Genomic DNA, 16,156 nt, shown 5'->3' with positions numbered 1-16,156 from the left:
TGCTTCTTACTAATTTGTGTTTCTTTCTCAGCGTAAAATGCTCACACGTGAATCCAGCACATGAGCACAGATGCTCACACTGTTTCCGTGACCTTGGCATACCTTAGGTATTCTCAGCCTGAGTCATACCCACTAGTATGTGACAGTCCTGATCCTAATAGTCTATTAATGTCACTGTGGAGGTTTGTTGTTAGAACCTATATGTTGAACTTCCCCAGGTGATAAGATTAAATAAAAAAATCAATAATGGCTAATGAACAAAAAAAAATGGGTGATGTTTAATGGAAAGTGTGTTTGTCTGTCTGATGATAAACTTTAAAACAATCCAGTTGTATTTGTATAGCGCGTGTAACAGTTGCCTCAAGGTGCTTTTTATTGATTTAACTGACATTCAGTTGTGGACTGAATTTAACCCCTGCTGGATTCACAATCCAATTTAAAACCTTCTTCTCACATACACGCTCTTTAATAATCAAGCCCCAACTTAAATACCTTATAGTGCCAGCAGGGCACTTCTTTCTCAGACTGCAGGCTTACTTGTGGTTCCTAGGCTATTTAAAAGTAGAATGGGAGGCAGAGCTTCAGCTTTGAGGCGCCTCTTCTGTGGAACTGCCTCCCAGTTTGGATCCAGAGACCGGATCTCACAGCGTGACTTTGGTCTTGTCTCCCTTCCATCACTTCCAACCGCTCACACCACATGGCTGCCCCTCCCTGAGCCTGGTTTTGCTGAAGGTTTCTTCCTGTTAAAAGGGAGTTTTTCCTTTCCACTGTCGCCAAGTGCTTGCTCACAGGGGCTCGTCCTGTTGTTCAGGATTTTCTTTCTATGATTCATATTGTATGGGGAAAAATAAGACACTGATAACACCTTATTGATCATAATAAATCATTAGGATATTTTTTCCCCTTCTTTTCATCACATGAAGTGCATTGATGCGGTGCTCATAATTCATTGGTGGTCAATACTGTGACCCTTGCCCTTTAGCTTTGATTTAAAGAGTCACCAATAAGTATAACCTTTGACCTTACTATAAAATCTCTTGGCTTGATTGCCTCACGCCTGATGTAATTATGAGTACAGCTATGGATCCACAGTCGGTTTCCCCGTCCTGAAGAAACTGTACAATATGTTTTGATAGACCCTTCTTCTGACCCTTTACTGACCTGGGTTAGAAAAATGAAACGTGTAAGAGGGATTTACCACATGCTATGACATCACCGCCAATGACAACCAAACAGTCCTCGCAGATCATCATTCAGTCATTCTGTATGCAGCCATTGTCTTTGCAGCCAGCTGTCCTGTTCTCTTTCACTCAGCGCACCAGCTCCAAGCCAAAAGCTCGGCCCCCACACCAATTCAGCTCTTCAGCAGTCCTCATTGGCCTCCTGCTGCGAGTGTCCTGGCAGATGTTACACTGAATTACCTCCCAGTCTCGCAGGGAGACTGCACACTCACTGTAATCAAGCTGTGTGTGCGTGCGTGCGTGCGTGCGTGCATGCGTGCGTGCGTGCGTGTTACAAGACAGGCTCAGCGGCTGCCTTAGCTCTCTCCAACAGTTGCTTCTCAACCACCTGATCTCAGCTACCAGCCAATACTTTCCACATTGTAATGTGTCTGCCAGCACTCTGAGTCAGACATCCCTACAGATGCCTAAAAAGGAGGGGGTGGGAGGGTGGGCTCAAGGAGCTGATCATTTAGGAGATACTGAATACTAGAGCTAGGTCCCTCCTTTCCTGTGTGTATTTGTCCCTTTTGTGTGGAAAGGGGTGTGCATGTCTTTCTGTGTCTCATTCGCTCCTTCAAAAGCTTCCTTCCTCTATGTATATGAAAGTCCCTCTTTTGTGTGGCGCTATTTCTTCTATACTATACTCTAAGCCAATGTGTGGTCCACGTACAGCTCTAACTGGTTCTTATTATTCCTCGCAAAAAACATTCATGCCAGTGCTCGTTCTTTTATTCCCTGGGTCAGTATTCCCACTTCCCAGTGTGATTTCTCATTTGTCTTGTGTGCTATTAAGACCACTGGCAGCGCAGAAGCCTAAAGTGTCAAAACCGCCATCAAGAATAGGTACCACGAAGTGCTAACATGCTAGTTTTGGACTGACGTCTGTGTTACCCCCGTTTACATGTGCATGAATGTTTTTTTACGGCTTTCGCTGTCAACGTCGCGACTCTCGCAGCCACGCCATTTAGCCACTCAGGGAACTCAACGACGTCACAGATGGATGAGCTTTTAATTAAGATATTATGTGCAAATGTCCTCCCGCAAAGCCAATTGTAAGTGGACCGTCTCTTTCAGCACCACATCACAAATTCATTTCATCGGCAACCTCTTGTCTTCATCTCAAGAGATCGGTTTTTCACCGTGTGTCAGGCTTCAGCTCTGGATGAGGTTTGCTCTGTTGCTCTGTTGACTGGATCCTCCGGCTGGCCTGATTGCTGTTTGGTCTCCGAGGCCTGTAGCCACATGTCAGCGGTGCAGCTCACACATCCACTGTTCTGCACCAGCAGCATCTGACAAGATCCCTTTTGTCTCCTTTTCTTTGACTGCTATTCTTTCCTGCTCTTACTATGGGCTAGAATTTTTTTTTTCTTTTTTTTGTTTTGTGTATATTCTCTTGCTACCCATCACCCAACTGTTCCGATGACAGTCGACAGATGGCTGGTTGATGCAGGAAAACGTACATGTTCATGGTCTTTACCCAAAATGCAAAATGCTGTTCTGTCGCTGAATAAAATGTGAAACGAGGACACGAATGCAAAAAAAGAAAAGAAAAAAGAATTCTGACAGTGAGTGTTGTGAGATTTATTTTTTTTCTCAACATCACTCCCTGAGTCCGTATTGCCTCATTATTCAGGCTGAGCACTGAGAGAGACTCCCCACGTCTGCCTGGATCAAACGAGCGATCGGACTCATGACAGAATTTTCTGCAGCCAGTGTGACAGACACTTTTTTGTTCCACTGGTCCTTTCCACTGAGTCAGCGCCAAAGCAGTGGGGAATAATGGACACTTCATTGTATGAGGCTTGATGCATGAATAATGGTCTGTTTGTCTGCTTTCCTGTTCATGTAGTGCACGTGTTTCATAATCAAGCTAGAACAATTACTCTGTGTGTGTTTATGTGTGTGCGTGTGTTTGTGCAGTATGTGTTTGTTAAGTGTGATGCTTTCCTCTTTGATGCTTTGAGTTAGGGGCCCAGGTGCTTGCAGAGTAGTTGCTGCCGGCTGCCTGGATCTTTTTTTTTTTTTTGCTTTGAGGACCATCTATGAGCCAGGCCAGCTGCAGAAGCTGGAGAATGCTTCAGGCGCAAATGTGATGAAAAGTCACTGTGTTGGACATTGCTTTAGGTATAGTGTTACAAAGAACTGGTTTAAGCATTGTGTTGCAGTTTCTAACCCCAAATGTCTTTGACTGGTTTCGCAGCAAAAGAGCACTACATCAGTGGCCTTGGGGCGCGAACCAGCTTTTGTTTTTTGTTAGGAGGAATAGGCAACCGACTTTTAACCCAGAAGGTACTACATAACTTTTTTTTTTTTTTTAGTACGTTCTCCGAACTGTTTACTGAAAGTTGACTCTAAACTGATCAAGACCTGACTTTTACAAACTACTATAGCCAGAAATGTTAAACGTAAACACTCAAACTCATCTAAAAACACTATCAAAATTGACATAATTCAATAAGTGTGGCTTATACCTGCTTTCTAACTGCAGGCACATCGAGCAGCATCTCGAATAGCTCTGACAGCTACACTCAAGCTGGATGCAAAGCCTTCGCTCATCAGAATAGAAAAATCATATCACGAGAACGGACACAATGGAATCTACTGCTCGGGATTTACGCTGCAAAACTACCTTTTTATATTTGTTTGTAATTTATTTAGGCTAAACAGCCTGGCAGCTGCTGGGGAGTGCACTTAGTGCATTGTGGCAGATATGGATAATCTTAGACCCCCTTATGGACTTTTTTTTCTTTCTCGATCCTGTAGCCAATCGATCGGTTATAGAGCAGGCAGTCCAACAGTATTGATGTTTGTTCTTAATACAGAGAGTTTCTCTTTTTTTGCTGACAGTATTTATAGTTGCACAAAGGCACGCATTGTAGTTAAAGTGATAATAGGCAACTTTTCAACCGTCTGTACCCTCTGTGCTCCTGCTGTAAAAATTGAATCGCTTTCCAACTTTCCATCAGAAACCATACACAGATATTTTAAACTTGTATGCATTTCTCTCCTGAATTCTTTTTAACTTTGTGTCTCTGCCTCTTTTTTAAGTTTGGCTAGATAATGTCTCACAATTACTTTGGAATAAAATAAGTTGATCTCGCTTCTGAAAGAATGAGTTGGATGCCATCAAAAATTTAGCAAGTACTAATTTGTCATCCTTTGTCTTTGATTGGCTGTGGTTGCTAATATGTTTACCTAAACATTGTCTCTTGTGTGCTTGGTAGAGAGGACTATTAACAACTAACTGTCGTGCCAGCATGCAAGTTGGAAGAGTATCGATTGTTGTAAATGCTGGACTAACTAAATGCTGTGTAAACACTGGACGTGGGGGTGGTATCCACAGTAACCGCCAAAATCAAGAAGACTTAACACCCTGCCTGGGTTTATTGTTTTTCGTCATGTTGGAAGGGTTAACTTTGCTCTTTTGGCTCGTTCTTGTTGTTGGTTATTGGAACGACAACACAAAGAGGGCATTTATTTCCCATGTGGAGATTAGCACTAATTCACGTGCACGTTAATGTGCTTTTGTTGTAGTTCATATGATTGTAGTGAAACAAAGCAAACTCTTGTAGTAGCTCAGTGGGATGTGGATTTTGAGAGTGCTGTTTCTTTGCGTCGCACTCCATTAATTCAGCCTATCTCGAGCTCCCAGTACAAACATACTCCCTTGCGGTGTAGCCAGTGCAGTGTTATGCGTCTAAGTACACTGACGCCTATAAGCGCCTGATGTTTCAGACTGTATCGGAGCCCAGACAGCCTATCTGATGAACTCTCTTTACAGGATGCAGACACAAAGCGCACTGGGTGAAGCCCAGACACACTCAGGATCCATTACTCTGCCGAGGTTCAATGGAAACTCAGTTAGGAGTCAGTATTAGGGCTGGCAGAGCAGAACACAGTCTGTCTAGTTCTCACAGTGGGCTGATGGGATTTGGCCTGATGCAGCAGCATAAATTCCTAAATAGTGAATGTACAGCTACACTACCAGGTTTCTGGGATTATAAAAAAGAAATTTAAACAGTCATTCAGAGACAATTACGTACTGGAAGAGCAGCAGCTTTGCTTTCCCACACAGCGCTCGCCGATCGAAGAATATTTTCACCAGTCTCTATCCCTCCTTGTTTTTTGTTTTTTTGGGGGCTATTTTAAATGTGCGGAACAACCAGCCGGATTGTTGTTGTTGTTGATACATTTTGCTCTGCAGTCGGAAAAAGGATTCTGCAATTTGGCTGAAATGGAAAAGCTGGCATTGAGAAAAGAAAAAGGTGCAGATAGAAGCTGGTTTAACAGTAACGGTAGGAAAAAAACTCTGTGTCTCTCATCCAAGACAAAAACATAAAGGATCAAAATGGGTTTAAATGAACATGTAAAGTCTGCAGTTTGAATTCAGACAGGGGACTCTGGTTCATGTTGGCAACATCTCAAAACTACAGTTACATTTCTTGGGGGTTGCGCATCAGGTTACGTGCAAGGTTATGGCTTAGTAGAGGTGGGAATCACCATACATCCCACGATACGATATTATCACAATACTTAACGCACGATACGATATTATTGCAATTTTTTTAAATATTTTGCGATATTCAGATTCTGTACATAAAGGTAAACTTTATCAATATTCATTTTATCTAATATCAAAGTCTCGCACTCAGTCTTTCTCTCATTTCAGTCAGTTTTATTGTTGACAAACTGAACGGTTTGTATTACAGTCTAATCCAGCTTAACTGAATGCAACCATCTGGTACAATTATAGCTATTCTGAACTATGCAATTTATGAAAACTATGCAGCCCCTTCAGCAACTGAAGAATTTGAAAGTAAATTAAAACAAAATATAATTTTACATTAAATAAAAAGTTTTAAACTTAATTAAAATAAAACATGTCTTAAATAAAAATAAGTAAACTGTCATGTTTATTGCTGCCAAAAAAAAGTTGAACACATTTGGACAGTGAAGGAATGTCAGGATTCTTGCTCAGAAAAAGGATCAACATCCTCTGAAGTCAGAGCATGTTCCAGTCCACAAAAACCTTTTTTGTAACAAAATATCAATTTCTGCTGTCCCTGTATCGATACATTATTAGCAAACAAAATATCACGATACTACACAGTATTGATTTTTTCCCCCCCACCCCTATGGCTTAGGGGTTGAAAGGGGTTTCCAGTTATGTCATAGCTTACAACATGCATTTCCCCACGGAAGTCTAAATCAAGCGTTACACGAGCACGTATTTCTGCATATTTATTTTCTTGCATTATGAGCCACTGGTTTGAAATATCTGTAATGTTTAAAAAGAATGCCAGAAGAACACAGTGAGTGAAACAAATCTGAAGCACAACTTAGAGAAAGCGCTGGAAAGATATATGTCAGGTAGTCGATGTAAAACGTGGACCCCCACCTAAACAGATGAAGGGAAGCGTAGATACAAGTTACTGAAGGATTGCCAAGGACAAAGAAGGACGTTTTCTTATAATGGCTGAAGCTGAGGGTGGTAGGAATGAAAAGGAGAAAGCACCATGTCCTGCTTGTATTGCAGGTTGTCATTTGCAGGAGGTTGGCATGAAGGCTTTGTCAGATGTAGACGTTATGAACAGGATTCAGACATCAGACACTCTTTTACTGTCGTTATGGCGAAGCGGCCCACAATAGGCTGTAAATTACACGTCGCCGCACAGTTTAATACAGAGCCACACAGATGACAGGCAGCATATTTATTTATCAATTCATACTTTCACAGTCTGGCACAATTCTCGCTGACACTAATGTTCTTCTAATACAATATGCTGAGAGGAAAAAAAAAGAGAGTCATTATGTAAGAATGAAATGGATGCCTTTTAGGGGACGCAGTGCATTCTTTCTGAGGCAGTTCTTCTGTACTTTAGTCAAATTCTGGATCGTTCTTTTACAGATTAAATGCTCACGCTCCCTGTTCACCTCTGCCTCAGTATGAGAAATGCACGTGCTACGAGTTCATTAAAGCAGCGCTCTGACGGATTGTTTTCCTGCAGTTAGTTCCCTTAGAATCATCCGTGCAGCTTTAGGAGTTTGAACTGTGGTCCGTGGACATTCCCTTCCTGTTTCTGACAGAACATCCCACCAAAAAAAAAAAGCAAGAGAAAAAAAATCCCCATTTCCCTTCCTTTCTGATTATTTTACTTGCTCTCTGTTCTGCCCAGTACCCTGTCAGCCAATCACAAAGCAGAGGAAGGTGCAAAGTCACTTCCTCTCCAGCTGTGCTGGGGGAGTAAGAGCTTCTAAAACTGGATTTTCATATTCAGAGCTATCCTTTAGGCTTTTTTTCTCTCCTTTTTTCTGTATTTTGCACCTTGTTGTATTCTTTTCTTCTATTTCACAGGATGGCATTTTCCTCTGTACGCTTGTGTATGTGTGCGTGTGTGTGCGTTTGTTATTAAGTAAAAAAAAAAAAGGGGGGAAAAAGCACAGTGTCCAGGTCATTATCCACTTCACATTGCACAGAGGATTTGGCAACAAAGCTGACTGACTCTACAAAGGGCCGCACGCAGTCACTAATCTGTCATTACGGCTGCTGCATTTTTCCTGAAAAGCTCTTCCTCTACTCCGCTGAAAATATGTACAGTATACACACACACGCGCGCACACACATGCATGGGATTAGTGTGTAAGCCGTCCATAGAGGGCACTGTTAAAAGACTGTTCTCACTCATTACATGAGCAATTGAACCCTTGTCTTCATCTTCCTCTCGAGTATTGGAGCATCAGGGGCTGATGTTATGTAGCGTGCCTGTTGCTGCGTGCAGCCCTCACTGATGTTACAGTATTTAACTTTTCATCCTCTTCCAGCTGCGATGCGGTGGGGATCGTAGGGTTAGTGGTTAAAGGAAACACACGAGCGCTAAGTGCTTGTTTTTGACTCTGGATGATGTTGGTTGACTTCATGATGTGGAAATCTCAAATTAATGTTGCTCACCAGCATATATACACGGCGTAGAGACACATTTGCTCGTCATAAGTGACACTCAATCCAACTCCTCTGTAAAGACAAAGTAGGGCAACATCAAACACAGCAAACAATGCAAAGCTCTTTACTTTGTCTCTTAATCTTCTTTGGCTAAAAAAAAAAAAAAATGCCTGTGAATTGTGGGCTTAGGGGCCATCTTTGACAAACTATTGAACATTTCTCTAAGGGCACTCTGAGCCAGAGAATGCTGTTGTGTTTTGGGTCCTAAATGGAAGTCCAAAAAAGCATCTATGAAGTGGGTTTATAGCGGTGGAAGATGATTGCATCACGGATGTCTGAACATTAATGATAATCTGTAAAATGCTTAACTTCCTATTTATGGTGGTTCCGCTGCATTAGTTGGCAGAACAGCTTGAGTCAATCCTCCGAGCTTGTTTCATTAATTCATTGATGCTGCAACTTGTAAATGAGGAGCCACAAAGCATCTGCTATCGCCGTGCTTAGAAGTGGCTGCGTGAATGTGTCGATATAAGCGCAGCGTGCGATCTCGTCGGCTGACTCGGAGGCAAGTGGAGCATCCTCTCCTCGTCCTCCTCGCGCTCGCTTCCTTCGCGCTTGCTGTTACGGGCGGCCCATATGCTTCCTCTCTCACTTCTGCCCGTCAAACTCGGCAGGGTGATTCAGTTTTCTCTTCTTCTTTCTCCGCTCTTAGATCTCATCTGATGCCAAGGCTGAAGGAGTCCCGCTCCCATGAATCACTGCTCAGCCCCAGCAGCGCTGTGGAAGCCCTGGACCTAAGTATGGAGGACGAGGTTATCATCAAGCCCGTTCACAGCAGCATCCTCGGGCAGGACTACTGCTTTGAGGTGAGAGGATGTCGGGGGGACGGGGGGGCTATATGCATCCACACACAGCCTATATGCTGCTTTGCTTGTGAAATAAAATAATTCAATAGTTAATGTACTTACTACAACTACACACATAACTGACAGTCATCAACTGTATCTGAATTTGACATCCAGATGCTGGCAGACATCAAAGCTGAGCTTACAGGAAAAGTCAGTTTTTGGATTTACAGTTTGTTCTGCAGCTTTTCTGCATGCACAGCAGAATCCCAGAATAAGCTAACAGCTGAAATATTCATTAATTTTAATGAGCCTGCCTTTATTTGTAGTTCGAGTGAAGTAACGACTCTGTGTTGTTTTCCCAGTTACCACAACACGCTATTTTGGGTTTGCTATAACCCTTAACTGGCTTTTTCTCAACTCAAAGTAGGACTTTTTTTTGCTGAGTATTTCCTTAATCTGCCCCTCGCCCCCAAGATTTTAGTTTCAGATCACATAAGAAAAACTAAAGCTAGAAAGAAGAATCTGGAACTGCTTGGTACATTTTTTAAATATTATTCTAACAGCAACACTAGCTGAAGCTCCTGGGCATTCAGTGCCATCTGTCATATCTACACAATAATAATACTCAAAAGCTGAGAAAAAGCTAATTAAAACTAATGGTCACAACAAATCTTCAGTATTGCTATTTATCCAGGAGCCCCCCTGTGCCATAGTTTACTAATTCACAAGTTTTAATCATTAGTTTGGGAAATAGAGTCCGTAGGACAATATTAGCTATTTGCAAATATATTGGTGTCATCATTTGGCAACCCGTCTTTGAAACGCCACAAACGCAACAAGCAGTTGATTCCAGCAGAATCGAGCAGAGCGTGAACAAGTAAGACAAAATAAAATGACATTATTTTTAAACTGCATTCCCATATTATCTTGAGAAAGACTCATAAGTAACTAAAGATAACAAATGTAATGGAAATCTGTTCATGATTCATAATATCAGTCGATATATTGGAGTTCTAAGTCCCCAAATATTGGTGTTGGTATCTGTCTTAAAAAGCCTATATCATTCAGCCTCTAGCAGGAATATTTTTGGAACCAGCGAGTCCTCTAATCCCCTGTCTTTGCTGTAAATCTCCTTCTTTATGAGCTGCTGATGACCAGTCGCAATCAAAAGTCATGATAGAGCCAACTTCTCTTTATTGTGGAACACACAATGTTGTGATTAACTCTTGATGACTTTTCTCTAGTTACAGAAAATCAGTGGAAGTACAGTGGGCAGTTTCTTTAATTACTACATGAAATTTGATGTCTTGTAATTATTGTTGTTGGAGCAGAGAAATTCAAAACAAATTATGACAGACTTTGTCTTTAATCACTGCATTAAGGGCTGAATTGTCAACAAGGGAGCTTCTTGGAGGGAAGCGACCCAATACTATCCTAAACTTTCTGCCCTGTGCTCTGTTCACCATTCATCCTGCTGTGCTTATTTTAAACCATCCAGTTTCAAAAACAGCTCTCACATAAGGAGACTGAAGATGCTCCTACCGTTCTTTTGCTGTCTGTGGTATTTATGAGCAAAGTTTTAGTGAAACCTTCACTGTTCTATTTTTTTTTTTCTGACAGTATCACCAAAGCATTTTAAATTTTCCCTTCTCTCTGTGGTAGGTCACTACCTCCACAGGAAGCAAATGTTTCTCATGCCGTTCAGCAGCCGAAAGAGACAAATGGATGGAGAATCTGAGGAGGGCTGTACAACCAAACAAGGTGAGTATGCAAAAACACACAGTGGGTGTGAAGTATTCAGTGGTAATATGTTCATACACAAGCGTCTCAATTCCAAACCACACTTTGAAACAGTGATGAGGACAGAGCCATACAGAGTTTACACTGTGTTGCAACTCACGCAGCAAGAATCCGATGTGTGCACGTCAGGTTTGATGAAGAAGGCATACAGGCAACATGTAAAGAGCTTTTTATGTATCAGTACCATCTGGGATCCTGACAAACAGCTGTGACAAGGGGAAGGTGGCAAACATTTTAAGCCAGGAAAATAGTCCTGCTCACTCAGCCTCTTCACTCTTTCATCCGTCATTATTTAGCAAATTACTCATTAATTAGATGTGGAGAAGTGGCGGCGTTGGGGGTGTGGAGGGGTTCTTAAATAGTTCTGGAATGTTCCTTGTCTTAGCGCTTTTGATATGTGTGTGTTTTGAGTGGATGAAATGCATTTTTTTTAGCAAATGTTTTTAAAAATTAAACTTTATTTCGTAATTTTCCTCTAAAGCACTTTAAATATATCTACTACCACTAATCCACCACTACTATGATATTACCTATACCAGGTTAGACAGTCAAGAAAACTATGGCGTTTTTAAAATCATACATCTCGGTGAAAAAGCAGTTTCAGTTTTGGTTACATAAAGGCTACTGCACACAGTTTGCACTCGGATCTTTCTGCCAGAATGGCTTCCTAATGATCACAGTCACTAAGGAAGGCAGTGGCTGGAGACTGCGGCAGGAGCACAATTATAGTGACTGTGAACAAGGAACTTGAGATTGAGTTGCCTTTGAAATAATTGCTTGAAAGGTTGAGACCAGGTTTGTGACCGCTTGCAGCCAGTTGCCATCTTCAAAGCAACTTTGAGGCACCAAGATAGTGACGAAAACGCAATAAAAAAAGACAGTCTGCAATCAGTTTGCAATTAAATTGGGTCAAGTTTGCAATTAGTCTGTAATTCGGTGCGCGCTCTTTATGATAATGAGGTGATTAACTGAGATAAACAAGGTGAAAACTGGAAATCCTTTGTCGTCTACAAACAGAGAAATTCCCATTAGCTACTTACATTCAGAATACTGCCAGAGCCTCATAGATTTGAAGAGTAAAATTGCGAGTGAAAGTTGGTTGTCCAGAGGTTGAGGGCGTTGCACACTCAACCTAAGGTCAACCACTTGCAATCAGTTGTAGAAAGCAAAAACATTCAGTGCACTCACTGGGCAAACACCAATTGTGTGATTGTTTTCTTTCTAAACCTAAGTATTTTTATCAAGGCTAACCAAACTGCAGTTGAAGAATGAAAACGCTTTTAAAGAGCAAACAGCAGCATATTTAATTACCCTTTTAATTTCCTGCTTGGTTACGTCAAATGGTAGAACTGTGCTTTAATTATCATGTGCGCAGTGACTCAGCACATGAATCACGCAAGTCAAGATATTTGCCGTCTGTTGGGGAGATTAATAAGGAAGTTAAGTGCTCATCATTTGGAGGGTTTATTCTCTAGATTTGTGGGGGGCGGACCTGGAAAGGAACACAAGTGCGATCCCTTGACATTCCTTGAAGGTTTATGTAAGACTGTGACATAACCAGGCAATATGTAGAAGAGCACGATGATATTTTGATAGAGACATATGTATGTTTTTCAGTTACAAATAGAAGCAAGTTAAAAAGCCTTGGGGAGGGAAAAAAAAAAGGCCCGTCTTTTCTTTGTAGGTGTCTGTAACTCAGCTTAGTGCCTCAAATTTCAGCTCCCCGTTTCATGTAGCTGCACTTAAATGAATGGCGGAGACATCAAAAATAAGATGAAGAGCAACAGAAACACGAAGCGTAAACGAAATTTAACTGCACCATTAAAAAAAAATGTGAAACGTATTCAGATACCGGTGAGTTCTGAGCACTCCAGAGATCTAAAGTAGTTCTCGTGATTGTAAGACGCTCTGCCACTTCTTTTTCTTTTTTTTCCTCTTTTTTTAAAATAATGTAATTCTTATCTCCTCTCTTCTTTTTGGGAGGTAGTTTTCAAAGGCAGTGTGAATAATGGGCCAAAAATATGCCCGCTCTTGGCAAAATCAATTGATGACATAAGAATGGGTTAGCACTCTGTGAAATAATGTAGGATATTTCTTAGCTCTTTAATGATCGGGAATGGAAGGGAGAAAGGGAGGTTTTTAAATTGCTTCAGTGAAATGTTTGAAATACTGCCGAGGTTGTTTTTGACTCTTGAAGCGGTGAGACTTCCCTGTCGGGGTCTGATCTCGAATTTTATCAGTTTGCTTTTCCAACTATGTGGTTTGTTTAGTGGATTTGTTCACTGCCTTTTTTTATTCAGTAAATTATTTTTATCATGTTGCTTTTAAAAATTTGATCAAACTACTTCCTGTCATCTTCCGTCTCCAGGACAACAGCCGACGGGTCGAGAACATGCTGAGGCTGTGGATCATCGAAGCCAAGGATCTGCCGGCCAAAAAGAAATACTACTGTGAGCTCTGCCTCGACGACTCGCTCTACGCCCGCACCACCTGCAAGCTCAAGACCGACAACGTCTTCTGGGGAGAGCACTTTGAGTTCAGCAACCTTCCCGCCGTCAAGACCATCACAGCCCACCTCTACAAAGACACAGACAAGAAGAAAAAGAAAGACAAAAACAACTACATCGGACTCATCAACATCCCCGTCGCAGCTGTCACCGGGCGACAGTTTGTGGAGAAATGGTATCCCGTCAGCACCCCGAACCCGCCCAAGGGCAAGACGTCTGGTCCCATGATTAGAATTAAGGCACGCTATCAGAGCATGAACATCCTTCCCATGGAGATGTACAAAGAATTTGCAGAGTACACTACCAATAACTACATGCTACTGTGCTCTGTGCTCGAGCCTGGGATTAGCGTCAAGAACAAGGAGGAGATGGCGTGCGCGCTGGTTCACATTCTGCAGAGCACTGGCAAGGCCAAGGTTAGTAGCAAAGATCCTTTATTTCAGATGTTTCCACGTACCTTGCCATTAGGTAATGACAAGACATTATGAAAGCTCACAGGGGTTAACTGTTCCTCCGCTGCCTGCTCATCTTGTGAACTGTTGACCCTCTCCTCTGCTGTAATGCAGAGCAGACAAAGACCAGACAGACAAGTGATTTCCTCTCGCTGCACCAGCCTGTATTACAGTTTTAACTCAAGCTAATCCCTCGCACATATCCCCCCGCAGCGCTCCGCAGCATACCGATGCAGGACCGAGCACAATACATCCACTGCTTGTCTGTAGCACTCCAAGCACAGGGATAGATTAGCTCACCACAGTGGTAGCTAAGCCTCCCATGACAGCAGGTCGTTGGGACTCAAATAATCTTCCATCCGTCTAAAATAGCTGCCTTTGACTTTTCTTTGACGGCACAATATTTGTGTTTTCAGTGGGTAAAACATGATGCTATTTTGACCTTACATACTGTAGCTATGAAAAAAGTGGAAATTTGTGTCAAAATCAAGTTTTATGAGCACATATTGTTCCGATACAGTATGTGGAGAAAAGCAGTAGGTTGTAGGTTTTGCTCAAACATTTGTGAAATAATGGGTCCTTCGTTGTGCGTGGTGCTGTAGTAAAACGCTACCGTCTGGTAACAGCACAGCTAAATATTCCATGATTAACTAGTAGTGGGATTTATGCTATATGGAATTGTTTGGGAACCACAGCGAAGTGACAGATCACGTAAAATGACAGAGCCTGGTTGTCAAGTGCTGAGGTGCATACTAGATAAGGCCCTGATGCTTTCAAAGCTCATTAACATTAGCACAAAAACTGTGTGCTGGGAGCTTCCACAGTGTGTCTTTTGGCCCTTCTCCCTCCTCTAACCCCTCAGGTGGAGCAGATGGCCGCCTCTCTCCTGAGCCTGGTTTTACTGGAGGTTTCTTCCTGTTAAAAGGGGTGTTTTTCTTTGCCACTGTTGCCAAGTGCATGCTCGTAGGGGGTCATCTGATAGTTGGGGATTTCTCTCTGTTATTGTTTATATATAAAGTACCATGAGGTGAATGGTAAAAGGCCTGTATTTGTATAGCGCTTTACTTAGTCCCTAACTAAGTAACTGGTGATAGCAAGCTACATTGTAGCTGCCCTGGGGCGCAATGACAGAGGCGAGGCTGCCGGACACTGGCGCCACCGGGCCCTCTGACCACCACCAGTAGGCAACGGGTGAAGTGTCTTGCCCAAGGACACAACGACCGAGACTGTCCGAGCCGGGGTTCGAACCGGCAACCTTCTGATTACAAGACGTACTGCCAACTCTTGAGCCACGATATTGTTGTTTTGATTTCACACTATATGAAATGAACTGAATCGAATTGAAGTTGTCTTTCAAAGGCTCCTGTAGGTGCGCTATGTATTAATGTCTATCACATCAGCATCACTTCGTCTTTTCTTCCTCGTCAGTTTCCAGCCACAGTTTCTGTTTCTGTTTAGTTTGCTTGTCAGTTTCTCATCAGCAAAGCTTTGGACTTTCTTTGACTTTATCCCGGCTCAGTGGGGCGATGAACGATTAGCGCTTAAGAAGTGATGTCAGTACACAATGTACTGCCACTGTGCTGGTTTTAGGCTCAGCACTGATAGCTGCTGATTGATGGGTGGGGGTGAGGCCGCCCCTAGTCCCCGCAGAGATGGCTACTTCCTTAATTACTTTCAATTAATCCCAGACTTCTGAGGAAAACACTGGTACTCTTAGTTCTTTCTCACCTCCTCCCCGGTCTTACTTCCCTGCTGCTAGATGCACATATGCTGGAGCTGGCAGCAAGAAGTGCTACTCCCAAATGCTCATCTTAAAAGAGAGACACAGATAATTTCCCGAATACATCTGTGTCTCAAGAAAAGTCCTTTTAAATGTAGCCTTGCATGCTACATACTGACGCCTTTAGAAGAAGAGGCAAAGAACAGTCTGAGGTTTGATGCGAGCACAGACTTAATGATAGCTGCTCTTGAAATGCGGAGTGTTTGTTGTGTTAACTACTGCAGCTTCTTTCTTTCTGTCAAGGCTTCAAGACATTGTAAAGTGGTCTGACATTTTTAGGCGGCTTACTCACAAAAGTCTGTTGGGTTTTTTTTCCCTTTAGCCTTGATAAATCAGAGATGGAGCAGTCACATCTCGCCAAACAGCACCCTGTATGTCCAACAAATCACTTATTCTAACATACTTTTAAGCCTAATGATGATGTTCTGTGCTGCTGAACACATGCTTTAAATGGAGACGTTTCTGCGTGCGTTGTAGAGTTTGTTCAATTTGGCGATTAAGTGTTTTTCATGTCTTGCCAACTTACTTACAGTCTTCCTGAGAATTGGTGAGATATATTTAGGAATCGAGCAATTTATTTGTGCTGAGATAGACTCTGGGAAATCA

At 42.3% G+C, this 16,156-nt stretch overlaps 1 protein-coding gene across 9 annotated transcripts in view; it reads left to right on the top strand.

Annotated features, from left to right (window-relative positions):
* The window catches only part of LOC120714300 (disabled homolog 2-interacting protein-like), a 182,600-nt gene that overhangs the window by 132,229 nt on the left and 34,215 nt on the right, over positions 1-16,156 (top strand). For all 9 annotated transcript variants that reach the window (XM_040000445.1, XM_040000446.1, XM_040000444.1 and 6 more), the window contains 3 exons: positions 8,876-9,029; positions 10,674-10,772; positions 13,180-13,734. In XM_040000445.1, coding sequence (XP_039856379.1) covers positions 8,876-9,029; positions 10,674-10,772; positions 13,180-13,734 — 808 coding nt within the window. The remainder of the gene's footprint in view (positions 1-8,875; positions 9,030-10,673; positions 10,773-13,179; positions 13,735-16,156) is intronic.

Source organism: Simochromis diagramma, unplaced genomic scaffold (assembly GCF_900408965.1).
Source record: "Simochromis diagramma unplaced genomic scaffold, fSimDia1.1 OVJJ01000596.1, whole genome shotgun sequence".
Taxonomy (NCBI): domain Eukaryota; kingdom Metazoa; phylum Chordata; class Actinopteri; order Cichliformes; family Cichlidae; genus Simochromis; species Simochromis diagramma.
The sequence above is the reverse complement of the archived record's forward strand: the minus strand, read 5'-3'. Positions and strand labels throughout refer to the sequence as shown.